The 26,674-nt window shown below is 51.0% G+C and overlaps 1 protein-coding gene across 5 annotated transcripts in view; it reads left to right on the top strand.

The window, feature by feature from the left end:
• GRB10 (growth factor receptor bound protein 10) overlaps positions 1-26,674 on the top strand; it is a 188,244-nt gene that overhangs the window by 143,328 nt on the left and 18,242 nt on the right. For all 5 annotated transcript variants that reach the window (XM_059074699.2, XM_059074698.2, XM_067042955.1 and 2 more), the window contains 6 exons: positions 1,078-1,234; positions 9,208-9,323; positions 10,243-10,311; positions 12,124-12,261; positions 13,631-13,741; positions 15,421-15,519. In XM_059074699.2, coding sequence (XP_058930682.1) covers positions 1,078-1,234; positions 9,208-9,323; positions 10,243-10,311; positions 12,124-12,261; positions 13,631-13,741; positions 15,421-15,519 — 690 coding nt within the window. The remainder of the gene's footprint in view (positions 1-1,077; positions 1,235-9,207; positions 9,324-10,242; positions 10,312-12,123; positions 12,262-13,630; positions 13,742-15,420; positions 15,520-26,674) is intronic.

Here is a 26,674-nt window from a genome sequence, read left to right on the forward strand (position 1 = left end):
CCCCTCGTGGCTGGATTCACGAGCTGCAGGACCAAGCCCGAGGCAGCCTCGTAGCCGCTTCCCTGCTGCCCAGAGACAGCCTGCCCGCCGGGGCTCCGTCCGCACCATCGGTGCCCGGAGAGGGGTCCCTGCCTGCCAGGGACAGTGGGAAAAGGCTGGGACACACTCCCCTTCAAGGGACAGTCTCGATTTAAAATGCCATCTTGTTCCTCTGACTGCTTTTTCCATGCTGTTGAGGTAAGATTTTTTTGAAGCATCTCACGTTTCCCCTAAAGGCGGCACGCACCCCTGTCAGTTTTGCAGCTGGGGCAGGGTAGGTTTTTGGTCTTCTGGATTTCCGCTTGGCCACTCCCTTGCCTGGGAGCTGTTCGTAGGTCATGGCTTTGAACAACACTGGGAAAATTAAGCTGGCTTGTAATTTTGTAGGGGGTGGAGCCAGAGGGTTTTGTGACTGCTCTTACTATGCCCTTCTTTTTAGTATTTTCAATTTCAGCACATTCACATTACTCCTTCTCATCTTCTCCCTACACCTCAGTGTACACAAGGTGAGTGGCGGTGACAGGAGGAGGCATTGGGTGCCGTCTGCTGCACTGAGGACCCTAGAAACGGAGAACAGCTGGAGTCGCGGAAAGTTAGGATTTCTTCGGGCCTTCTGTTGCTTTGTTTGTTCTCACAATTGGTTCAAGTGTAAAATGTCCAATTCCAAGACCGCCAGCAGTATTTTAAAGGAATTCTGTCGCTTCCCAAGACAGGTGGTAGAGAAGTAGCTCACACACTCTGGTTTGGCCATGTGTCCCCGAGGTGTCCTGGGCGTTGTAAGAGCCCGTGTTGTGGTCCCACGTGCCCTGCACATCCACGGGAGGGGGGGGGGGCGGGGGGGCGGCGGGGAGAAGGGAAGGGGAGTGTCGATGGGCGTGGCCTGCAGACCCGCAGCCTCTGGTCACCTGCTGCCTGGAAGAACAATTATACATGTGTTGGAGCTCTGCTGTCTATACATTTCCTGTTTCTTTTGTTTCAGTGTTTATTTATGAAAACCCAAGGTTGTTCATCTGTAAGCGTCACCGCCTTCTGTTGCAGGATGTTAAAGTCTTTAGCGAAGACGGGACGAGCAAAGTGGTGGAGATTCTGGCGGACACGACAGCCAGGGACCTGTGCCAGTTGCTGGTTTACAGAAGTCACTGTGTGGACGACAACAGCTGGACGCTGGTGGAGCACCACCCACACCTGGGATTAGGTAGGGAGCAGCTCTGGGTCGGGGGGAGCAGCTCCGGGTGGGGAGCAGCTGCAGGTGGAGGGGGGCCAGCTCCAGCTGGGGAGCAGCTCCGGGTCGGGGGGAGCAGCTCCGGGTGGGGAGCAGCTGCAGGTGGAGGGGGGCAGCTCCAGCTGGGGAGCAGCTCCGGGTCGGGGTGAACAGCTCCAGCTGGGGAGCAGCTCCGGGTCGGGGGGAGCAGCTCTGGGTGGGGAGCAGCTGCAGGTGGAAGGGAGCAGCTCTAGCTGGGGAGGAGCAGCTCCAGCTGGGGAGCAGCTCCAGGTGGGGAGGAGCAGCTCCGGGTGGGGGACAGCAGTGGGGTGCTTGGTGGGCCTTCAGGTGAAGACCTCTGCCGCCTGATGCCAGATTGTCACTGCAGTGTCCCTTGCCAGCCAGCATAGCAGGTGGTCTGGGTGTTGTCCTCCACGCTCCTGCCTCCTCTTTTTCCTAAAATCTCACCTTCCTCCCTCCCAGGCCTCTCTCCCCTGGTGCTTTCAGAATCTCGCTCTTGCACAGTTTGAAGCAGTAACTCCCAAGAGAGCTCAGCCACAGTAGGAGGGGAGGGTCCCTGTGACTTGGCAGGAGGAGCCGCTGTGAGGGGCTCAGGGGCTCGCTGCACACCTGTGGTCTGGGTGTGCAGCCGGAGGCGCCCTGGGGAGATTCTGGCATCACTGCCGAGAGTAGCTCTTTACCTGACGGGGTCGGGGAGCCATGGTGACAGCCTGCAGGAGAGCACGGGGAGGCCCCCGGGAGTCAAGGGGTGCCGTAATGCACTGTCACCTAAGCTTGAGTCTCACACAGTGTCTCTGAGTGATTCGAGAGAGCAAGAGATTATTTTGAAATAGGTACTGTTTACAGAACTTATTGAGGTCTTTGGTTTGTTTGTTTGGCTTAGGTGGCTTATTTTCAGGTAAAGAAGCTTTTCAGACTTTCGTTTAAATTCTTTTTGGGTAACGTACGGTGCTTCCAAATCATAGGCACACATTTAAAACTAGAATTTTTTCTAAATCAAGAGCTCTATTTTCTTTTGTGTCTTGAAGGAGAGAAAAACTACACAGCTTGCAAAGTTCTTCCCATAGTTTAACATTTTTCACTTGACCTTTAAGAATGACAAAGAAGTTGAAATTAAGCCTCTAGGTCTGGAATATTCTTTCACTAAATGGCATTTGGGCAACTCATATTGTACAGTCTAAGCTTACATGACACGAGGTACATTTGAGTTGGCGTTGCTGGAAGTCACATGTTCTGGCTCCCCTGTGCCATCAGATAGTGTGCGTTTTAAAGTAAACGCTAAGAACTCCACCTGGTTTCTTTCCCGTCACTACGGATCTGCAGTGCACTTGTGTGTCATCAGGTGCTTTGTCCTTTGTCCCCAGCAGCTTCCTCCTGACAGGTACCTTCAGTGGTGCCACAGCACAGCAACCAGCTGGCAAGCTCCGGTTTGGGACATCCATGAATGGTCCCAAGTGGTCTCATAGGGTCACCAAAAGCATCTGTTGACACACAAGTAATTTGGAAATTAAACAGTAGTCGGAACCCTGCAGTTTTTATATACACAACATGCACACACATGTATATACAGATACATATACACATGCATGCATACACGTGTATATATACCCACATACATGCATACACACACACATAGAGAATTACAGTAAGTCCCCTACATACAAACCTTCAAGTTGCAAACTTTCAAAGATGCGAACGTGCGTTCCATCAAGATCAGGCGTGAGTGACACTGCAGCTGGCCCTCCGTCTCCTGTTGCTGACGATCCTTCAGCTCTACCATCTCCCACCTCCTCTCCCTCCTCAGTCAGTAACTCTTCTGCCTGTTCACTCGATGCCGGCCCCTGTGTGCCAGCTGTTGTGCTGTACTACCGTACTTTTCAAGGTACTGTGTGGTAAGATTGAAGACGTTTTCTTTGTTTTTTGTGTTTGTTTGTTTTTATGTATTATTTGTGTGAGAAGTATTATAAACCTATCACAGTACAGTACTATACAGCCGACTCTGTTAGTTGGGTACCTAGGCTAATTTTTTGGACTTACGAACGCACTCTCGGGACGGAACTCACTCGTATGTAGTGGACTTACTGTAATTTTAAAAATGCATCTGCATAGTTGGATCCAAATATAATGAGTGTTGTTGAAAGACCATTCAAAAGTCTGACTGTGCTTTTAATTTGAAAAGAACTATGAAAAAACTTCTGTAGACATTATAATACATGAATATCACTGTACACACCTAGAGAACGTATGGAATGGATGCAGATACACAGAACGTTGTCACATAGGGACTGCTTGAGAAATTCTGATTCCATTGTTTCTTGGGGTAGCACTTGATTTCTACAGCATCGTAGAGTAGACGATAAACTTGGAAAATGATCAATCGCATGAAGAAAAATTATTCTGAGGGAGTAAAAAACGAAATGCACATGCACACACCGTATTCTCAGGGATGTGATATCCGTATGTTTTATTCTGTATTCTTTCTCGTATTCACAGATGGATTGACATACTCCCCTTTAGGGGACAATAGTTTATTATAAAACCAAGTGAAAAGGGGAAAAAAAAAAAGAAAGAAAGGAGAGGAGCAAGTAAAATGATGAAAAAAAAAATGAAAAGGAACATTAGGATCGAATTTTAGATCCTGTTTGCCAGAAGGAAATCAGTGAGCTGAATTGCAGGGGCATGAAACCCCCTTAGAAGATTCTTCCTCACTTCCTCCCATCAGCTCCTTTCTCACGAGCAGCGAGTGGGCACGTCTGCCTGATGCCTGGGTTCTGCAGAGGATTTTGCAGGTGTTAGTTCCACCTAGTTAGCCATGCCCTCCTGCAAGGGCAGGGCCCAGGGAAACCTCCCACCGTTCACAAAGAGCTTGTTGCAGCCCGGGCCCTGTGTCTTCCCTGCCTGTTCTTTTGTTTTGTGATCCAAGCCTATTATTTAATATTGTTTTTGATCCCTTAAGTTGTTATTTAGGTGAAAATCCTCTGCCTTCCGTTATATCCACGAGCATTTAAAGGTCAGGTGCCCTGTAGTGGGAAGAGGAAGGCCCGGCCCCCTGTCCCAGGCCTCCCGCGGGGCAGGGCTGTGGGAGCGCCTTTCACAGCTCCCCGTGTTTCAGCATCAACCCCCTTGGGTGGGGTCTGCAGCGCTCTCCGTGATTGACGGTGTCCTGGGCGTGTTCCTGGGTCCCCTGGTGCACGAGTCCGCCACCCCCATTCTCAGGGCAGAGCCACCAGCCCTAGCTCCCCAGTCACTGATGTCGCCCTTTAGAAGGTCACTTTCTCATGGGGTGTGTACCTCGGGGGGTGCTCCTGGGACCCGCACACACACGAGGCTGGCAGCTCAGGCCGAAGGGAGGTGACGCTTGCAGATAGATCCCTAAGGCCGGCGGTTCCACCAGTTCCCAGTAATGGGAGGGCTGAGCAGGCCACTCTTACAGCACTGAGTTGATGTGTAGCCTTGGAAATTAAGGATTTCCAAGCACAACTACTGTGCCGATCTTTGCAGCTAAGATACCATATCCTTAACAGTATGAAACCTTTTCGCGCTCAGAAACGAGCGATGATTTAGGAGACGTGGGGCAGTTTCCAGGACACCCATTTGAGACGGCTTCCTCTCCACTAGCAGGAGGCCACGTGCGTGGGTGAGGTCCGCAGCCCCCGAGGGTACCCGCGGGGCCAGGGCATCAGGCTCCCGGAGGGGCAGGAACCGTGGCAGCTGCCGGCGTGGGCAGCGTCTCTTGCCGGTGGGACCCTCCCCGCCCTCTCTCTGAACTGGGCTTGTTGCCAGAGCCGGGTCCAGGGGTCCTTCCTGGTCCCCACTGTGGGCTCCTGCACCACTTGCCGGTTTGAAAAGTTGGCGCAGAGCCCTGAGTGTGCTCGGTGGCCTTAGGTGACCGTGTCCTGTGTTTCCTGGTTTCCCGGGAACTCATACCTTTCCTGATCTCTCCAACCGTTATTGGCCCCAAAAGCCCAGCCTGGATGGGATGTTTCGGCTCCAGTCTTTTGGGTAGAGCTCAGACGTGGAAACACTGTCCCCAGCCAGTGCCACCGGACAGCCCCCGAGTCCAGCCAGCAGGGGCTGGGATGGGGCCGTTGCCTTGGGAAGCGTTGCCCTCCTGTCTGCCTGGAGCCGGTGAGCAGCCGGGCTCACTTCAGCCAGGACACCTTAACAGGCAGAGGACGTAGGGATGTGACACAGCCGGCCTGCAGCTGTATCAAGTACACAAACTATATTTTAAAGGAATATCGAAAAACAGGAACTTCGGCATGAAAAATAGCATCTCGGTGCCCCCCCCGTGAACTTGAAGATGGGCCCACCTGTAAACTCCATCCCCCTGGGAGTGCAGGGGCTCCCACAGGCGGGCCCTGAGTGACCGTGGGCGTCAGAGTGGACCAGCGGGAGAGGCTGGGACTTAATCAAGCCCGGAGCACCGTCGACCGGGGAGGGTCACAGCCGGGTCCTGTGAGTCTCAGGGATTTGGGGGGTTCTGTTGTCGTGTGAATCGGGACGAAACCCCTCAGGAAGAAGCAGGAACCCTTGCTCGGGCTGTTCCCTGCTCTGGGTTTGTTCCTGGTCAGACGAGAAGGGCGTGACGGCCGCCCTGTCGCTTCCAGATGCTGACATCTGCACAGACGGGGGCCGGGGAGAAGCAGCCGCCTTGCCTTCAGCCTTGGGGCTCAGAGCGGCCTTTGCAGGCTGATCCTTGTCCGTCTCTGTCTCTGTGTCTGCTACCTCTGACAGGCACCACGGGACACCCTTTCCTCACTAAAATACACAGCTGGCAGGGAGGCTGCCGATGGGGCAGATCCAGGCGTCAGGGTGTTTGCTGTGGGCGGCCGTTCAGCGCTCCCGTCTCTGTGACGTGGGCTGCACCGGGCGGTGAGGGTTGCAGGGGGCGGTGAGGTGGGACGCTGACGCCTCCTGGTGCCCTCGGCCGGGCGCTGGGTCTCCAGCCCCACCTCACCCCTCAGGTTTCTGCTGCGGACTCTTGTGTCTGCTGCACGGCCCCGGAAGTAAGATACGCTGCTTTTTTCAGTTGAAGTGTAGTTGATTTACAGTGTTGGGTTAATTTCTGCTCTACAGCAGAGCGACTCAGTTATACTCGTATATACATCCTTCTTTATATTCTTTTCTGTTATGGTTGATCGTAGGCTACTGAATATAGAGTTCCCTGTGCTCTACAGAAGCACCTGGTTGTTTATCCATCCTATATCTTGTAGTTTGTACCTGCTAATCCCAAACTCCCGATCCTTCCCTCTCCCTCCCCTCCTCCCCCTTTGGCACCACAAGTCTGATCTCTGTGTCTGTGAGTCTGTTTCTGTTTCATAGATAGGTTCATTTGTGCCATATTTTAGATTCCACATATAAGCGATATGATATGGTATTTGCTTTTCTCTTTCTGACTTCACTCAGCATGATAATCTCTGGTTGCATCCATGTTCATTATTTCATTCTTTTTCACGGCTGAGTAGTATTCCATTGTATATATATTAGTGTACCACATCTTCTTTATCCACTCCTCTGTTGATGGACATTTAGGTTGCTTCCATGTCCTGGCTGTTGTGCATAGTGCTACTAGGAACATAGGGCTGCGTGTGTCTTTTTGAATTAGAGTTTTGTACAGGTATATATATGCCTAGGAGTGGGATGGCCATCATCAAAAAGTCTACAAAATATGCTTTTTTTTTTTGAGTTGTCTTAGTTTTAAGTATCTTTCGTGGGGAGTTTGGTGGCGGCACAGATGCTGGCCTTAGTTCCGGAAATCAGAAAACTGCGAATACTCTTTGAGGAACGTCTTCCTCTTCCATTTGTACAAAAAGCCCTTTTGGATGAAAAGTCACATGGCAGTTTTACTTAAGGCCATTGTGACCGTATGACATGTGTAGCTGGTGATGTGATCGTTTAATACTGTTGCCTGAGGTCATTTGAAAATACGTGTCTTTAGAATCATAGAGAAAATCAGAACTGGACAAAAAGAGCCTTGAACTGAGGTCGTCCCGGTGGCCTTTTGAAAGCTGTGAGCACAGGTCCCGGGCCTTCAGTGGGAGGCCAGGCCAACAGCTCTGGCATCTCTGAGGAGCTCAGTCCTGGTCCCACCACTGGCCGCAGCGGGTGCAGCGGCCTCGGTTTCCACCTGTAGGCCTCCCAGGCCTCGTGGGGTCAGCGGGGTGACCTGGGACAGAGGAGCACCTCCTGTCGGGGCCGCTGACGGTCCATTCACGCTGCTGTACGCGGCTCTACCAGGGTAGCTAGGCCTGGGAAGAGAGGAGCCTGCCTGGGGTGCGGCATCCGGGGGCCCTACCGAGCCGGTGGCTCCCGCTGGGAGGGGGGCCCCGTGCTGCTGAAACTCGACATCTGCCTTGTCCTCACTTAGGTCCACCCCGCTGTTTTCTTTCTCCTTGTTTTACCTGGTAACAAATTTTAATTCTATAAACCAACCATCAGCAGGTTATTGGATCCTAGTTGTTTTTTTTCCCCATAACTACAGAAATGTTTTCTCTGAATAAGAATCTCAAGGAAAGTCGTGGGTTTGTTTTAAATGACTGACGTCGCGCTAACCCCTATCTTGGCGGCGGATGTGGCCGTTGTCACCGAGCTCAGGCTGCCCCTGGGCCTTCTCCTCTGTCCCGGGGGTGGGAGGACATCAGGCAGGGTGTGCGGTTCCTGAATTGCTCGGGAGTTCCCGCCTCCTCCGGGGACCGGTGGGCCTGTCTGTGGCTCACTGGTGGTGCCAGATCTGGCCCTTCCTGAGGTGCTTGAGCTCTCTGTCCATCATGGGGAGGAAATTCAGGCTTTAACTCTGTCTCTACCGAGGACAGCCTGTCCTCACGTGCCCCGTGTGCCAGCGGGGCCCGACTCAGACCAGTGGCCTGGCGACCGTGCCCTTCGTGGAGAGCAGTTCTGCCACGTTCTGAGATGGCTTTGACTCAGGAACGCTCTCACCCCAGCCCTCCTCCTTCCTGGGAGACAAGACCCCCTGGGGATCCACGCTGGCCGTGTGAAAAGGGAGCGGGGAGCCGGGAAGGGCCGACGGGGCCGCCTGTGTCAGTTTCGCGGCACCTCCTGCCCTGCCGTCTGGGCCTCCGTTCACCCGGCGAAGCTGCCCCTGGGCTCGTTTGCTCCTGTCACTTATCCCGTCGTTGGGCGCGGCTGGTTCCCTGCCACCCGGTCAGCAGGCTGTGCGGAGCCACGTGAGGGCGTCAGGCCACGTGCCTCTGATGCTCCGCGGGCTCCGCGTGGAGCCAGGGTGCTCAGGCTGGGAGGGAAACACGCCGCCCCTGCGGGAGGCCGCCGCGGAGCCAGGCACCGAAGAGTGTGTGTCCGTGCACGCTCCCCCCGAGTGCTGTGCGACGCGTGTGTCCTTCCCCGCGGCATGGTCCCGCTGGGAGAACAGCTCCGGGGTGCGCGTGATTAGCGTGGGCTCCCGCGTACGGCAGGCGTGGGGACGGGCTGCCTGCTGGTAGCCCGCTCCCTCCCGTGTTACGCCCTAACACCCTCCCAGGCAGCTGAGTTTCACGAAATCAAAGCCGTCCTGCTTCTACCCCCCCACCCCCCACCCGCCCGTGCGTCCTCCTTGCACAGAGCCTTCCCCCTGTTCTGTGTCTTGGGACATTCTCCTGGTCCTTAGAGTCCCTGTTCTTTCCGAGAGTTGACATCTCTTAATTTAAAGGCAAAAATCGTCTGCGAAGAGTCTTTTGTTGATGCCAAATTGAGAAGAAGTCTATGAAAGTAAGGACTGACCCGAGTTCCTCATACTCTGTGTCCTAAGACCTGCTGCGCGTTTGGGGTAACACGTTAAAGAGAAGTTTCGATTTACCTTTGGTTCTTGACCTCGTCTTTGCTCACGATGTTTGAAGAGGAACAGGAAAGTCAAGCAGATTTTGTAATTGGTTGTGAGGCCGCCTTGAAGGTTCTGCCTGTTTGTCTCACACAATACTTTTCCTCTGCAGAAAGGTGCCTGGAAGATCATGAGCTGGTGGTCCAGGTAGACAGCACCATGGCAAGTGAAAGTAAATTTTTATTCAGGAAGAATTATGCAAAATACGAGTTTTTCAAAAATCCCACGGTGAGTCTTATCTCCTTGAGTCTTGAAATCCTGCAGTTTATACTTGAGTTTCATAGTAGCAGGTCACAAAATGACTGACCTGTAGCAGGTGGCAGTTGGGTTTGAGAATCTGCTAGTTAACTAAGCAATCCTGGCTTGAAACTCTCTCTTTGACGCTTAACTAAATGCCTCTGTTCTGGCCGGAGGTCACCATCACCTTCTCCCAGTAGCTGGAGTGGGAGAGGGCCTTAGTCTCTAAATGGAGAGAGAGAGAGAGGTGGGGTGGGCTTCTTCAGTTACTCTGAAAGTTCTTAGTTCACTTGGAGTAACTTAGTCAAATACTCAGCAAAATAAAAACTCATTACTCTCTGCAAATAGCGAGTATTACTTTGGGATTATTGGGGGAGGAATCAGTAGAGAAATCAAAACCCCAGGTGGGTTGATCTCCTCTCCTTGGTTTTTCTTTTCTTTTCTATTTTTTGTGGGGTGGGGCCCTTGCCTTGCGGGATGTCAGGGTGGGGAGCCTTGCACCTGCCGTGCTATGAGCGCCAATCCTAATTCTGAGACACAGCAGCAGCAACTGGGGGAGAAGTCAACTTCTGGTTTTGATAGTTTAGCTGCTTTTGTATTGAAGGGAAGCAATTTGGTAGCTACTTTTGGGTAATGCACCAGAAAAGGCCTCTTTCCATCTCTGTGCGTTATCTCCTAGCTTCAGGGGTTCTTTATCTTGTGCCGGGCATCTGGGTCCCCGAGTTAGGGCCCGCGGCAGCCCTCTGCCTTGGTGCAGCCTTGAAGGGAAAATGTGGCCCTTTGAAGTCAGTGTTTCCATTGTGTGATAAAGGAACGAAAGGGACTGTCATTTCGGTACTGGCATACCTGTAGATAAGCTTTTCCCTACTCGTAAGCTAACCTCTGACATCTTTGTTTTTCCATGGCCTAGAATTTCTTCCCAGAACAGATGGTTACCTGGTGCCAGCAGTCAAATGGCAGTCAGACCCAGCTTTTGCAGGTACTGGGCAAGAAGAGGCTTCTGCTGGGGTCTCTGCGTAGAAGCTCTCAGGCTGTCCTGGGGGCCTGGTAGAAACTTGGAGCAGTTGCGTTCTTACTCATGTACGAGCCTTGGCCTCTCGTGGAATTTAGAGTAACCAGAAATAAGTGTTTACCTGGGAAAGGTGCACGTAGCCAGGCTCCTTCAAAGCAAAACAAGCACTGAGAAACAGGATACACTGACTTAGAGGCCATCGGAACGGCAGGGCCGGGTGGAGGAGCCGCAGGGCCTGTGTTCTCTGCAAACCGCGCCCCCTGTCTCCGAGCGCAGCTCCCTGGAAGTCTCTATGAAAACACTGGGTCCACCTGGTAGTAAAAAATGATTGGGGGCTTCCCTGGTGGCGCAGTGGTTGGGAGTCCGCCTGCCGATGCAGGGGACACGGGTTCGTGCCCCGGCCTGGGAGGATCCCACATGCCGCAGAGCGGCTGGGCCCGTGAGCCATGGCCGCTGAGCCTGAGCGTCTGGAGCCTGTGCTCCACAACGGGAGAGGCCACAACAGTGAGGCCCGCATACCACAAAAAAAAAAAAAAAAAAAAAAAAAAAAAAAATGATTGGGTTGCCGTAAAAATCTTGTACAAGGAACTTCTTATACTCGAAAAACAAGCACACCTGTCTTCACTGTCTCCTTGCTTCCTGAGGTCTGTTCCAAGCAAACCTGGCCCTCCCCTCCCCTCCCCGCGGCGGAGGGGGCCATCAGGTGCCCCTCCACTCTTACTGCTGCCTCACGCTCTCCCGGGAAGTCGGGGTATTCCTCTGCACCCCTAAAGACGTGTCTCCTAACAGCACGTTAAGTAGTAAAGGAATCAACCATTCACTAAGGCAACCAGCACTCTCCAGGTGGCACTGAATATGAGAGAAAGTACTAGAATGTAGTTCCTACAGAATTCTGCCCTGAGCCCTCCTGTTCCTGCTCTCTTTCTGCCTCTGGAAGCTGAAAGCCTCTGTGCTGTGTCCTGGGCCCTCCAACCAGAGCATCTGTCCGCCCCGGCTAAGTTATCATGGCCTGTGCACGAGGAGGGTAAAGTGGGTTCCTGCTTTTTAGTTGCCTGATCCGAGACGGCTTGACGCTTGGGGAGCGTGCACGGTGGTGTCTTGAGGCGCCAGAAGCACTTCCCCGGGGGGCACCAGCACCTGCCCAGTTGGCCCATGCCGTCTGCAGGAGGAGCTGTGTCCCTCGCAGTCAGTGTAGGGGACGCACCGGGGTCAGCCCAGATCTGGTTCCTGACCTCTCTTCCCTGAAGAAAGAGGTGTGGCTGGTGGGAGGGCTTAGCGGGAGAGCAGGCTGTCACCAGGCTGCTCATTCCAGGAGGTGGACAGACGGCGGATCCAGAGCTTTCGCCGGAGGGCGCGCGGTCAGAGCGACGGCCAGGTGCTTGCTCCCGGCCCACCCGCCGCTAATCAGTGCTCCTGGCCCTCTGTCACCCCAGCTCTCAGGGTCAGACTGGGATTCTTACGGGAAACCAGAATAAAGGGCAGGATGCTTAAACACACTGTCCATTAGGAGATCTATGACTTTGTGTTTCTTGTCAGAGTTAGAAAAGTCCATTTGCTTGTGTACGTTTAAACACTTAATTATGTTTTAGGCAACCCCAACGTAGACGGGGATTTTAAGACTAAAGAAAGGAAAAATATCACTTGAAAACACTCAGTGTAACCCAAAAGGAGTATTTTAGTAATTCGTAAAATGTGCCAGTGTCAGCGATGCTGATAATATGTCTGCCTCCATATTTTCATGTCAGCGTTATCTGACTTTTAAAATTTGCTCTTCAACAGAATTTTTTAAACTCCAGTAGTTGTCCTGAGATTCAAGGGTTTTTGCACGTGAAGGAGCTGGGTAGGAAGTCGTGGAAGAAGCTGTATGTGTGTTTGCGGCGATCCGGCCTCTACTGTTCCACAAAGGGAGCTTCAAAGGTGAGTTTTAAAGCCGCACCAGGCTGGGAGCGTTCCCAGTAAACGTGGGCTTCACTTTAAATTGCACCCTGGGCTCCGCCCAGCTCGTGACTTACTAAGCTGATTGTGTAGCAGCTAAACTCAGATTTCCTGGTGCACAGCCCTACCTGGGAAACCAGGTGACGACACAGACCTAGGGATCCCGGGGCTGTGTCACTCCCCCACCCCCAAGCTGGCCAGCCCGGACCCCTTCTGTGGGCTGGGAGCAGAGCCTCCTGCCTGCCTGAGTCCCTCGAAAGATGCTAACTTAGTTTCTGTAATTTGGAAGTTGGCATCCAAGCTATAGCCGCGGGATGTTTGATTATTGCCACCCTAATGGCAATCTGATACATGTTATTGTAGGTATTTCGTGGAATAAATTGCGGTTTTGTGTGTATCCCCAGTGGGAAGAGGAGGTGAGGGTTGGAAGACGGCGGCCCGACTCCGAGGACAGTTGGGGTGTTGCGGGCTGGCCTTGCCAGGGTCTCCTTTGGTGTCTTTCCACCTCTGACCTCACTCTTTCCTGTAACGTCCGAGGACGCCTGCCGTGGGAACGTACCCAGCTGACCTTGGCCTTGCTTTTACACCCGAGAGCTGCGGTCTCTTCTGTTCTCAAAGGAGAGAGGAGGGAGGAGCTGGGGACCCCAGGGGCAAGTGCTGAGCTAGCATCAGGCCACCGTCCTGCTGTTCTGGGAAGTCAGGAGAGAAGCGGGGTGGCCTTTGGAGAGGGGACGTGGTCACCAGGGAGGGGCGTGGCCACAGGAGAGAAGGGGCGTGGCCGGCCGGCCGCCCTTCCCTCTGCAGACGGGGTCTTCATCAGATGCAGTGGGGAGGGTAACTTCCTGATTTCCCAGCTCTGATGTGTGGCTTATGCATCAGCCTTATCAATGCTGAGCCCAGGGACGTGCGTAGCCTAGAGCAGGAAACAGACGCGCGCGAGATGGGGAGTTCAGGAGGAGGATGGGACAATTGCGGAAGCATCTGGACTCTAACCACGCAGCACAGCAGAGGGGGTGTGGGTCCTGCATTGAGTGTGTGCTCCTAACCTTGACCTTAGCTTCCAGATCTTCTGGTTTTCACTTTATGGGGCTTTGATTTGGCAGAGTGTCAAATAACATTGTAACCGTTTTCTGTCTGAGAACTGGGAGGGTGGGGTTTTTTTTGGCAGGGGCTGCAGGATGTGGTTTTAATTTTGCACTTATTCTACGTGATGGGTGTAATCTGTAGACTGTCAAGAGGGGAGAGGTGTTGAGAGCACGCACACACTGCCCTCTGTTGACGGGGGCGTGAAACACTGGCTCTTGGCTGTGCTGAGAAGTCCTCCACCGTAAGTCTGAGCACCTTCCTGCAGGAGCCCAGACACTTGCAGCTGCTGGCCGGCCTGGAGGACAGCCGCGTCTTCTCCCTGATGGCCGGCAGGAAGCAGTACGGAGCCCCCACGGACTACGGCTTCTGCATAAAGGTACCCCATCCACAGGCCTTCCGAGACGCCCAGACAGCATCCCCCTGGCGACCTTGGAATTAAACCAGGGACCTCCTTTCTCGGGCGCTGTTTTTTTTGTTGGTTGGTTGGTTTTTAACAGAAACGTAATTTCACACTAGATTTACTCATTCATAGAAAAATATTTCTTGTGTGCTTAGGACGTGTCCGTCCGTGAGTAGCTCAGATGCTCAGAGAAAAGCAAGAGTCTGTGATGGACAATGCCCGTCGACGGGCCCAGTGGCTTAGGCACCGCCAGCCTGTCACCGGGTGGCCTCCAGGGTACTGAGTGAGCTGACACCTTCTGTGTGGGCTTGTCGTCCCCAGGACATTAGACTAGGGGTGACCACAGCTCTGCCCTCTCCCCGTGCACCTGCGTGAGGACGCAAACTCGCACATACGCTCCCATGTGCACTCGTGCATGTGCGTGTACACGCCTGCACACACCTATGTGAACAAACACACGCACACACGCACTTTGGGGGCCCGCTCCTCCCCCCTCGGCGAAGCTGTGGTGATGCTGGTCATCGCACTAGTAGATGCTTTCTGAATACCCACTGTGCACGAGACCCTCTACTGAGGCTTCTACCTCCGTCGTCTTCCTGGGCCTTCGCAGGTGCTCACAGGGTGGGAACTGACCCGGCCCCATTGCCCACATCGGGTAGCCAGTGAGCGAGCCCGAGACCCCAGCCAGGCTGCCTTCTGAGCCCGAGGAGGAGACAGGACACAAGGAGCCCATTCCATCCAAAAACGCCGTCTTCTGCTTCACTTGGTGAAGCTTCTTTGGTTCCAAGTAATACGAACTGACTTCCAACCAGCTGAAGGCCCAGGTGCATGGGAGGCTGGTGGGCAGTGGCCTTGGGAGGGGCTGGAGCCGTCGGGGCCGAGGCGGCCGGTGCGCCCTTCCCCCGGCCCACGTGCCGGGTCTGGCGGCCTCTGCTCCGCCCGCAGTGTCAGCGGACCCGGGCTGTCGTTCAGGCCCCCCTCCCCCTCCGGATTCCCGAGGCAGAGAGCTGGGCCAGTGTCCACCCCAGCGCGGCCCCTCGGGCCTGCGGTCAGAGGGTCCCCGTGGACATCCCGCCGAGCTTGTGCCTGCCGGCTTTCCTCCGTCACAGCCCAGCCCTGCCTCTGGGCGGGACCACCTGCCCCCGCTGCTTGCCCTGATCTGGTCCCCTGCTCTGGGGCGACATTGGTCTCACCCCCTGGGCCTCTCCATGGGTCCGTCCTTGGAGCCACTCAGATGCCCCAGAAGCCCTGAGCCCCGGGGGCTTCTCCCCACGCCGGCTCACCCAGCAGGCCCTTCCCACGGCTGCGTCCTCCGTCTTCCTGGGAGGCAACTGAAGACGCCTCCTTCTGAGACCCCGGAGCAGGTCCCCCTCCCGGGAATCAGCATTCTCTGCCCGGAGCTAGATGCCCCGTCAGCCACCCCCGCCATGCGGTTTCTTTCCCGTTTGTCTCCCCCACAACCTCCCGCGGGAGGACGGCTGACCACTCAGCTAAGTACTAAGTGGCCACAGCCGCCCGGGGCTGGTCCGTCTGTGCCCGGCGGAGCACGAGTGACGCTCAGTAGGTCCTGCCGTGTGTGGGCTCAGCCCTGCCTAACGGGAGGTGTGCTCCCGGTTCCCTGTGACGCCCACGGGGTCTTCCTTCGTCTCCTTTAGCCAAACAGAGTCAGGAACGAGGCCAAGGAGCTGCGGTTGCTCTGTGCCGAGGACGAGCAGAGCCGGACGTGCTGGATGACGGCCTTCAGGCTCCTCAAGGTGGGTCCCCTGCGGTCACAGCGTGCGTGCGTCAGCCCCGCGGTCACAGCGTGCGTGCGTCAGCCCTGCGGTCACAGCGTGCGTGCGTGCGTCAGCCCCGCGGTCACAGCGTGTGTGCGTCAGCCCCGCGGTCACAGCGTGCGTCAGCGCGCCCCTCTCCGGGGACAGTGCCTGTCACCCTCCCACGTTCCGTCACCAGCTCTAGGAATCAAGGGTCCTCACACATTTTTTCAGACTCTCAGAAGCTCCCCGCAGAGCCTTAACGTTAGAGGAACCAGAGCCAGTTCCCAGCCTCAGAGCTGTTGGCATTTGGGGCCAGGCAATGTCCTGTGCTTTGCGGGACATTTAGCAGCCCCCTGGTCTCTCCCCGAGACGCCAGTAGCACCCCAGGCAGCTGAGACAACCCCAGATGTCTCCAGATGTCACCAAGTGTACCCTGGGTGTGGGACGGGGCTTGAGAACCAACAGGAAGGAAAAGGTCAAGACCAGGGAGTCGGGTCAGGGAGGGTGCACGTAGGTCACCAGGGGGTTAATGGTTTTCCTGACGGAGCATCAGACCCGAATTCTCAAAAAACCAGGGCCTTGAGGGAAACATAACGAATCGTGTGGCTCACCGTAGAGTCTCAAGGGAAATGGTGTCTCCTGACAATAATTCTAAAAGAAACGTCTCGCACGGACCCTCACGTGAGATCGCACCCGACAGTGATTTCACAGAAATTGCCAAGATGACTTCATACGCCCTTTAGTACAAGCTCAGTGCTCAGCGGGCGTATCTCACTTGAATGTCCCACAAAATGTTCCTTTGCACGTACACACACCATGTTTCTGGAATTCCTTAGGTACATAAAGTCCTCGAGAGTTACAGGTTACTTGTCAAGACGAACTTGGCCAAAGTCAAGGGGCCTGAGGGGGAAGTGTGTTTGCTCAGCTGTGGCCACCACATGCAGTGGTGTCTATTTACAAAAGTCCCCAACCCTCACTGAGGGTCCAGCTGGTCCAAGATTCTTGGCAGAGTCACTTAGATCAAGAGACAGTGGGAAGCTGAGCTTGGAATACTCCTTGGAGATGCCACGGGCTCCCTGGAGAGGCAACCCGTGTTCCTCTCTCCGAGAACCTTCCTTTGTTTTATTTATCTTGTCACTGGTGAAACAAAAAAGGTGTACGCGGGACTTCCCTGGTGGCACAGTGGTTAAGAATCCGCCTGCCCGTGCAGGGGACACAGGTTCGAGCCCCGGTCCGGGAAGATCCCCCAAGCCGCGGAGCGGCTAAGCCCGTGCGCCACAACTACTGAGCCTGGGCTCTAGAGCCTGTGAGCCACAACTACTGAGCCCACGAGCCACAACTACTGAAGCCCGTGCGCCTAGAGCCTGTGCTCCGCAACAAGATAAGCCACCACAATGAGAAGCACACGCACCGCAACGACACTCGCCGCAACTAGAGAAAAGCCTTGTGTGAATCAACAAAGACCCAACACAGCCAAATTAATTAATTAATTAATTGTTAAAAAATGGTGTACATTTGAATGTTACTGCTCTGTAATAGAAGAAGAAATGCCCCGTTGCTGAAAGTTAACCATATGTCGTCGGCTGCGCCCTGACAAGCTGGTGTTAAATCCAAGTGCCCCTCAACAGGGGGCTGGTTCCCCGGCTTAAGGGACGTGCACACAGAGGAGCCCCCTGCGGCTGGAAAGGAACAGCTCCTCTCTGGGTCCCATTGTGGGAAATTTTCCAGGGTGTATTATTAACAATTAACAAGCACAGTGCTGCAGAATGTTGTATAAAGAGGTCACTGCATTGGTGGGGAGAGGATGGAAACGTGTGTTTAGATTCACTGGCATGTATGCAAACACGATACTGCAGGGGAACACAGAGGCCGCTCACGGGAGCCTGGAGGCTGCGGTGTAGGTGGGGCGGACGTGGAGGGAGCCCTGCAAGGTTTCGTATATTTGTGTGCTTTCTTTTCGTTTTTTCTTTTGCTCTGCAAAAATACCTGTTTTGGAAAAAACAAAAAGGAGGTGAGAAAGGAACTGGTAGTGACGCATCGTGTTCCGTGGGCGACACGTGGCGATGAGGCAGCACCTCTGGTGCCGCCTCACGAGGGCGGAGGCCGGGGGCCTCTCTGGCGCCGTTGTAATTTGACTGGGTGACCGGGCGCTGGAAGCAAGTGGGCCGAGCTCACAGTGGCAGCAACGCCTGGCTATTACGAGTGCTAGCGATGCGTGCCTGTGTATGTTGACGCGACGTGATGGACGTTTTGGAGCGTCCGCTGTGGGCCAGGCAGTGCCTCACGTCTCTGACCTCATTCGCGGCTCGTGGTAGCGCTGGACATACACGTACAACCTGTACAGGTGACCGGCCTGAAGCCCGTGGCGCTGTGCTCCACGTGGCCGCTGGCGTGTGGCAGAGTCAGCCCCGGGACCCCGATGTTTTGGCCCCAGAACTCCATCGCTAACCAGCACGCTTGCCGGCCCCCCGAGAGCCTCCGGGAAAGCTGCACGTCCATCCAGTTCCAGCCATGGTCCCATTGTCCTGGCCGCCTTTCCCTGAGTGAGCAGCCGACTGCACATCCCACGGCGCCATCCCGTATGAGGGCGGGGCCTGGCTGCTCACGCCCTGGGGCTTCCTGCCTCTACCGAGTGGCCAGCACCGGCATCTGAAATGAGGGACCCTTACCAACATCTGGGTCTCCTCCCTCCCTGCCCCCCAGCCGCCCCTGGCTCCCGTCACCTTGCTCTGGGGGGAAGCGAAATTAGAAGACCAGGTTCTGTGTGATGGCCCCTGCCCTGCACCCACACGTTGCCTCCAGAAGGGCGTGTGCTTTGCTCCGGGGACTTAACGCCCTTTGAAGCAGTGGGGAACCTTCTCAAAAGCCTCCTGTTTCCCTGGCTCTGCTGCGTCACGAGCTTCTTGGGATGTGAGCACTAGCACCGGCTCAGTCCGTGGTCTGTCTCTTCTCCTCCACGGGGAGACCGGTCTGCGGGCTGCAGGGACCTGGCCAGGAGAGACTCCCTCTACATGTTCTCGTGCCTGGGCGTCATCCTGCTTGGCTGCCCCCAGAACCCCAGAGCTGGGACGGCCTAGCGCTCGGAACAGAAGAGACGCTCAGAAAATTTGAGTTGAATGCAAGGGGCAGCCGACCCAAACGCCCGTGTCTGCGTTGGCCTCCCCCGTCTTTTGAAACCATTTCTCCCCTCTGCCTGCTGGATGTCATGGGCAGGGCTGGAGTCAGCCCGAGACGGCGCCCCTGCCAGGTCGGCAGAGGCGGGCTTTGGACCAGGGACCTGCACCATCTCCAGAGGCCGGTTCTTGGGCCTCCGAGGGGGGTCTTGCTGCCACAGACCAAGGAAACGTTGGGTTTCCTCTTTTCGTGGTTGATGTGAAGGTCTTGTCTGTAGTGAGTGATGAGAGGTCCCTCCCCCAGCTTTAACCCTCCGACACCCTAGCCCCCTAATAGTGGGCCGGACGTGCCATGTCCCCGCGTGGAGGAAGCACATCGGAGACCTCGGGGCCTCAAGCTGAAGTGTAAAGCTCTGCCCTCCCACTGTCTCCCACTCTGGCCAGGAAGCAGGTCTGTGGTGGCTGATATTGGGCAATTTGGACGGTATTGAAATCCCAGGGCTTTTTTGAGAGGAAGGCCTTCTTTTGAATTAACCTAGACCTTCCCATGCCTTTAAGTACCAACACTGGTACACTTTCTTTAAGAAAAGGTATAGCTCAAGCCTCCAGAGGAGAGAACTGGCTAATACCTGCTTTTGTTCCTCTACCTGCTATTCCATTGTTTCCTAAATGATTTCATAAAGACTACAGGGGCGTCACAAGGAGTACGAAAACGGTGTTAGTAACCTGCCATCTCCTTCCCACCCTCTCCACCTTCTAGATGTTTCTTAAGCTGCCCTAGAGATTCTTCCCCAAGAGCAAGGTCTTGCTTCATCAATACAGGTTTCTGTAGGGAACTCCCTGGTGGTCCAGTGGTTAGAACTCAGCGCTTTCACTACCGGGGCCCTGGTTCAATTCCTGGTTGAGGAGCTGAGATCCTGCAAGCCGCCCAAGCGCAGCCCCCAAAAAATAAATTTTTAAAAAAGTCTAAGCCTCTTAAAGAGGCTTTAAACACACACACACACACACACACACACACAGGGGATTCTGAAATGAATGACTTGACATGGAGAAGACAGTTACAGTGGCTGTCGGGCACAACAGCAGCCGAGGAGCCTCAGCCCTGGCACACAGGCGTTGTGGAGTCTGGAGCCAAGAGGAGGCTTCCAGCGCCCAGAAGCAGCGCAAACACAGGCAACGGCTCGCCAGGGGGCGTGGGGGCGTGCTGCCCAGGTGTACAGAGCAGAGGCAGAGCATCCCAGCTCTGGTGGCAACACCGTGATGTTTGGTGCCTCTTTGCACCTGCCCGGAGGGAGCTTCACGTCACCCCGTTTAATCATCATGAGAACCTAGGGGAGGGCGCGGCCCTCGTAGTACAGGTGCAGAGGGGGTGCCTGGAGATGGGCCGGCTGAGACTCCAAGCACGCCCCCGGTGGGGCCTTCTTAAGAAGCCCAGGTAGAACTTGGGAAACGGCTCAGGTGTGTTCCGCCCTCCCGTCTGATGGTGCCGCCTACCTTCCCGCTCACAGCCAAACTCCTGATCTCTCTGGATCCCAGGGTCCAGGCCCGTGGTCCCTAAAAGCCAGTCCTCTGACTACTGAGAAGTTGGGGAGACGTCTTCTCTAGTGCAAAGCAAAACGAAACAGATACGGACAGTGCGGTCAGCTTCCCATGAAGCTAAGTGCTCATGGTAACAGGTTTAGGCTTTAATCTGAGACTGTGTCCTTTGTACTTAGTTAACCTTGAAATAAACGTTACAAAAGTCCGATGTTCTGATCTACCATTCTATCAACAATATGTTGATAAAAAAAATTGTTGATATGGTGGTAGATCAGTGGTTAATTTTTGATGTGTGTGTGTGTGCTGTCTTACTTGGCAAATTATTTGCCGAGCCTGAAGACAGTGACAGATTTTTTCCCCCACATTTGATTGCTTTGTGAAATCTGAAAGAATGAAAGTCCCTGGTACAGACCTTCCCTCTGCAAGATGATCTCTCAAGTCTAGTGGTTCCCTAATTTTATTTTTATGTAGCAGAACCCTTTCCCCCCCTCAGGCAAAATTTTGGATAATTCCTCAATATGTGAAATAGACAAAAAAACTGAATTACATGGCATCTCAGGTTATTGGTAAATGGCAAAAAAACCCACAAAAAAACCAACCTCAGCAGCTCTAACAGCATAGACGGATCCAGCTCAGACACGGTAGGTGGCGTGGCCCCGTCGTGACCTCAGCCGGGGAACGGAAGGCAGAGCCAGGGAGGGGGCATCTCCCATCCACAGAAGTGACACATGTCACTCCCACTCACAGGCTCAGGTCCAGACCGCTCGCCTGGTCTGCCCCAGCCCCAGGCCCCAGGGAGAGTAAGCCCACCGCTTGACTCAAAAGCAGAATCAGAAACTCCTGGCAGGCAGGCCAGTTCCTAGCACACGGGTGCAGTGTCATTGTTTGTTCAGAAACAGCGGCAGTTCTCAGCATCCTCGAAGTGCATCTCACCCCTGAAGCCGTTTAGAGACCCGCCTGCCCCATCCCTTTCTGCCTCCCACCCACCCGCTGTGCCGCGTGCTGTGTGAGCGACCCCCGGCCACCCTGGGTGAACTGCAAGCACAGACACCTGTCTTTTCTACACAGACAGACAGAAACAAGGGGGAATTAAAATACTTGGAGAGTAGAAATGAAGGCACGTAAAACCCAGTCATTTTTAAAATGGGAAAAGTGAAGACACGCTATGCATATGCACCTACTATTGTATTTTAAATCAAGATGAAATGGACATTCTTTGCAAAAACAGAAAATACCTTAAAATTGACTGAAAAACCCAGAAGGAGAAATTGAGCTGCATTTTTAAAAATAATGAGTTTCTCTAAGCGTTGAGGAATATTCAAGCTCAGTGCTGTGTAAACTGTAACAGAAGCAGGACTAATAACATATGCTGAGGTTTTGGTCACCTTCACACTTCAGGGGTTGTGCTGTCCTTTCGAATCCTGGTCGGACGTGGCATCTTAAGTAGACACTGCAATTTTTTTTTTAACATCTTTATTGGAGTATAATTGCTTTACAATGGTGTGTTAGTTTCTGCTGTATAACAAAGTGAATCAGTTATACATATACATACGTCCCCATATCTGCTCCCACCCTCCCTATCCCACCCCTCTAGGTGGTCACAAAGCACCGAGCTGATCTCCCTGTGCTATGCGGCTGCTTCCCACTAGCTGTCTGTTTTACGTTTGATAGTGTATATATGTCTGTGCCACTCTCTCACTTCGTCCCAGCCTACCCTTCCCCCTCCCCACGTCCTCAAGTCCATTCTCTATGTCTGCGTCTTTATTCCGTCCTGCCCCTAGGTTCTTCAGACCCAGTTTTTTTTTTTTTTTTAGATGTTAGCATACGGTATTTGTTTCTTCTCTTTCTGACTTACTTCACTCTGTATGAGAGACTCTAGGTCCCTCCACCTCACTACAAATAACTCGATTTTTTTTTCTTTTTATGGCTGAGTAATATTCTACTGTATGTATGTGTCACATCTTTATCCATTCATCTGTCGATGGACACTTTGGTGTCTTCCATGTCCTGGCTACTGTCAGTAGAGCTGCAATGAACAGTGTGGTACATGACTCTTTTTGAATTATGGTTTTCTCAGGGTATAAGCCCAATAGTGCGATTACTGGGTCGTATGGTAGTTCTATTTGTAGTTTTTAAGGAACCTCCATACTGTTCTCCATAGTGGCTGTATCCATTTACATTCCCACCAACAGTGCAAGAGGGTTCCCTTTTCTGGACACCCTCTCCAGTGTCTATTATCAGTTTTTGTTGATGCCCATTCTGACTGGTGTGAGATGATACCTCATTGTAGTTTTGATCTGCATTTCTGTAATGATTAGTGATGTTGAGCATTCTTTCATGTGTTTGCTGGCAATCTGTATATCTTCTTTGGAGAAATGTCTATTTAGGTCTTCTGCCTATTTTTGGATTGGGTTGTTTGGTTTTTTTTGATATTCAGCTGCATGAGCTGCTTGTAAATTTTGGAGATGAATCCTTTGTCAGTTGCTTCATCTGCAAATATTTCCTCCCATTCTGAGGGTTGCCTTTTCATCTTGTTTATGGTTTCCTTTGCTGCGCAAAAGCTTTTATGTTTCATTAGGTCCCATTTGTTTATTTTTGTTTTTATTGCCATTTCTCTAGGAGGTAAGTCAAAAAGGATCTTGCTGTGATTTATGTCATGGAGTGTTCTGCCTGTGTTTTCCTCTAAGAGTTTTATAGTGTCTGGCTTTACATTTAGGTCTTTAATCCATTTTGAGTTTATTTTTGTGTATGGTGTCAGGGAGTGTTCCGATTTCATTCTTTTACATGTAGCGTCCAATTTTCCCGACACCACTTATTGAAGAGGCTGTCTTTTCTGCATTGTATATTCTTGCCTCCTTCATCAAAAATAAGGTGACCATATGTGCGTGGGTTTATCTCTGGGCTTTCTATCCTGTTCCATTGATCTAGATTTCTGTTTTTATGTCAGTACCATACTGTCTTGATTACTGTAGGTTTGTAGCATAGTCTGAAGTCAGGGAGCCTGATTCCTCCATCTCCTTTTTTCTTTCTCAAGATTGCTTTGGCTCTTCAGTGTCTTTTGTGCTTCCATGCAAATAGTGAAATTTTTGGTTCTAGTTCTCTGAAAAAATGCCGTTGGTAGTTTGATAGGGATTGCATTGAATCTTTAGATTGCTTTGGGTAGTATAGTCTTTTCACAATGTTGATTCTTCCAATCCAAGAACATGGTATATCTTTCCATCTGTTTGTATCATCTTTAATTTCTTTAATCAGTGTCTTATAGTTTTCTGCTTTTGTCTCCTTAGGTAGGTTTATTCCTAGGTATTTTATTCTGTTTGTTGCAGTGATAAATGGGAGTGTTACCTTAATTTCCCTTTCAGATTTTTCATCATTAGTGTATAGGAATGCAAAAGATTTTTGTGCATTAATTTTGTATTCTGCTACTTTACCAAATTCATTGATTAGCTCTAGTAGTTTTCTGGTAGGGTATTTAGGATTCTCTGTGTATAGTATCATGTCATCTGCAAACAGTGACAGCTTTACTTCTTTTCCGATTTGGATTCCTTTTATTTCTTTTTCTTCTCTGATGGCTGTGGCTAAAACTTCCAAAACTATGTTGAAGAATATTGGTGAGAGTGGGCAACCTTGTCTTGTTCCTGATCTTAGCGGAAATGGTTTCAGTTTTTCACCATTGAGAACGATGTTGGCTGTAGGTTTGTCATATATCACCTTTATTTTGTTGAGGTAAGTTCCCTCTATGCCTACTTTCTGGAGGGTTTTTATCAGAAATGGGTGTTGAATTTTGTCAAAAGCTTTCTCTGCATCTATTGAGATGATCATATGGTTTTTCTCCTTCAGTTTATTGATGTGGTGTATCACATTAATTGATTTGCGTATATTGAAGAATCCTTGCATTCCTGGAATAAACCCCACTTGATCATGGTGTATGATCCTTTTAATGTGCTGTTGGATTCTGTTTGCTAGTAATTGTTGAGGATTTTTGCATCTATGTTCATCAGTGATATTGGCCTGTAGTTTTCTTTCTTTGTGACATCCTCGTCTGGTTTTGGTATCAGGGTGATGGTGGCCTCATAGAATGAGTTTGGGAGTATTCCTCCCTATGCTATCTTTTGGAAGAGTTTGAGAATGATAGGTGTTAGTTAGCTCTTCTCTAAATGTTTGATAGAATTCGCCTTGAATCCATCTGGTCCTGGGCTTTTGTTTGTTGGAAGATTTTTCATCACAGTGTCAATTTCAGTGCTTGTGGTTGACCTGTTTATATTTTCTATTTCTTCCTGGTTCAGTCTCGGAAGGTTGGGCATTTCTAAGCATTTGTCCATTTCTTCCAGGTTGTCCATTTTATTGGCATATAGTTGCTGGTAGTAATCTCTAATAATCTTTTGTATTTCTGCAGTGTCAGTGGTTACTTCTTTTTCATTTATAATTCTGTTGATTTGAGTCTTCTCCCTTTTTTTCTTGATGAGTCTGGCTAATGGTTTATCAATTTTGTTTATCTTCTCAAAGAACCAGCTTTTAGTTTTATTGATCTTTGCTCTTTTTTCCTTCATTTCTTTTTCATTTATTTCTGATCTGATCTTTATGATTTATTTCGTTCTGCTAACTTTGGGGGTTTTTGGTTCTTCTTTCTCTAATTGCTTTAGGTGTAAGGTTAGGTTGTTTATTTGAGATGTTTCTTGTTTCTTGAGGTAGGATTGTGTTGCTATAAACTTCCCTCTTAGAACTGCCTTTGCTGCATGCCATAGGTTTTGGGTCATCCTGTTTTCGTTGTCATGTGTTTCTAGGTATTTTTTGATTTCCTCTTTGATTTCTTCAGTGATCACTTTGTTATTATGTAGTGTGTTGTGTAGCCTCCATGTATTTGTATTTCTTACAGATTTTTTCCTGTAATTGATATCTAGTGTCACAGCGTTGTGGTCAGAAAAGATACTTGATACAATTTCAATTTTCTTAAACTTACCAAGACTTAATTTGTGACCCAAGATTTGGTCTATCCTGGAGAATGTTCCATGAGCACTTGAGAAGAAAGTGTACTCTGCTGTTTTGGGATGCAGTGTCCTATAAATATCAGTTAAGTCCATCTTGTTTAATGTATCATTTAAAGCTTGTGTTTCCTTATTTATTTTCATTTTGGATGATGTCCACGGTGAAAGTGAGGTGTTAAAGTCCCCTACTATGATTGTGTTACTGTCGATTTCCCCTTTTATGGCTTTTAGCATTTGCCTTATGTATTGAGGTGCTCCTATGTTTGGTGAATAAATATTTCCAATGTTATATCTTCTTCTTGGATTGATCCCTTGATCATTATGTAGTGTCCTTCTTTGTGTCTTGTAATAGTCTTTCTTTTAAAGTCTATTTTGTCTGATATGAGAATTGCTGCTCCAGCTTTCTTTTGATTTCCATTTGCATGGAATATCTTTTTCCATCCTCTCACTTCTGGTCTGTATGTGTCCCTGGGTCTGAAGTGGGTCTCTTGTAGATAGCATATGTAGGGTTCTTGTTTTTGTATCCATTCAGCCAGTCTATGTATTTTGGTTGGAGCATTTAATCCATTTACATTTAAGGTAATTATCGATACATATGTTCCTATTACCATTTTCTTGATTGTTTTGGGTTAGTTATTATAGTCGTTTTCCTTCTCTTGTGTTTCCTGCCTAGAGAGAAGTTCCTTTAGCGTTTACTGTAAAGCTGGTTTGGTGGTGCTGAATTCTTTAGGTTTTGCTTGTCTGTAAAGGTTTTGATTTCTCCATCGAATCTGAATGAGATCCTTGCTGGGTAGAGTAATCTTGGTTGTAGGTTTTTCCCTTTTATCACTTTAAATATGTCCTGCCACTCCCTTATGGCTTGCAGAGTTTCTGCTGAAAGATCAGCTGTTAACCTTATGGGGATTCCCTTGTATGTTATTTGTTGTTTTTCCTTTGCTGCTTTTAATATTTTTTTCTGTGTATTTAATTTTTGATAGTTTGATTAATATGTTTCTTGACGTGTTTCTCCTTGGATTTATCCTGTGCGGGACTCTCTGCACTTTGGACTTGATTAACTATTTCCTTTACCATATTAGGGAAGTTTTCAACTATAATCTCTTCAAATATTTTCTCAGTCCCCTTTTTTTTCTCTTCTACTTCTGGGACGCCTGTAATTCAAATGTTGGTGCATTTAATGTTGTCCCAGAGGTCTCTGAGACTGTCCTCAATTCTTTTCATTCTTTTTTCTTTATTCTGTTCTACAGTAGTTATTTCCACTGTTTACTTCCAGGTCGCTCATCCGTTCTTCTGCCTCAGTTATTCTGCTATTGATTCCTTCTGGAGAATTTTCTATTTCATTTACTGTGTTGTTCATCATTGTTTGTTTGCTCTTTAGTTCTTCTAGGTCCTTGTTAAACTTTTCTTGTATTTTCCCCATTCTATTTCTAAGATTTTGGATCATCTTTACTATCATTATTCTGAATTCTTTTTCAGGTAGACTGCCTATTTCCTCTTCATTTGTTTGGTCTGGTGGGTTTT

This window comes from Kogia breviceps, chromosome 9 (assembly GCF_026419965.1).
Source record: "Kogia breviceps isolate mKogBre1 chromosome 9, mKogBre1 haplotype 1, whole genome shotgun sequence".
NCBI lineage: Eukaryota > Metazoa > Chordata > Mammalia > Artiodactyla > Physeteridae > Kogia > Kogia breviceps.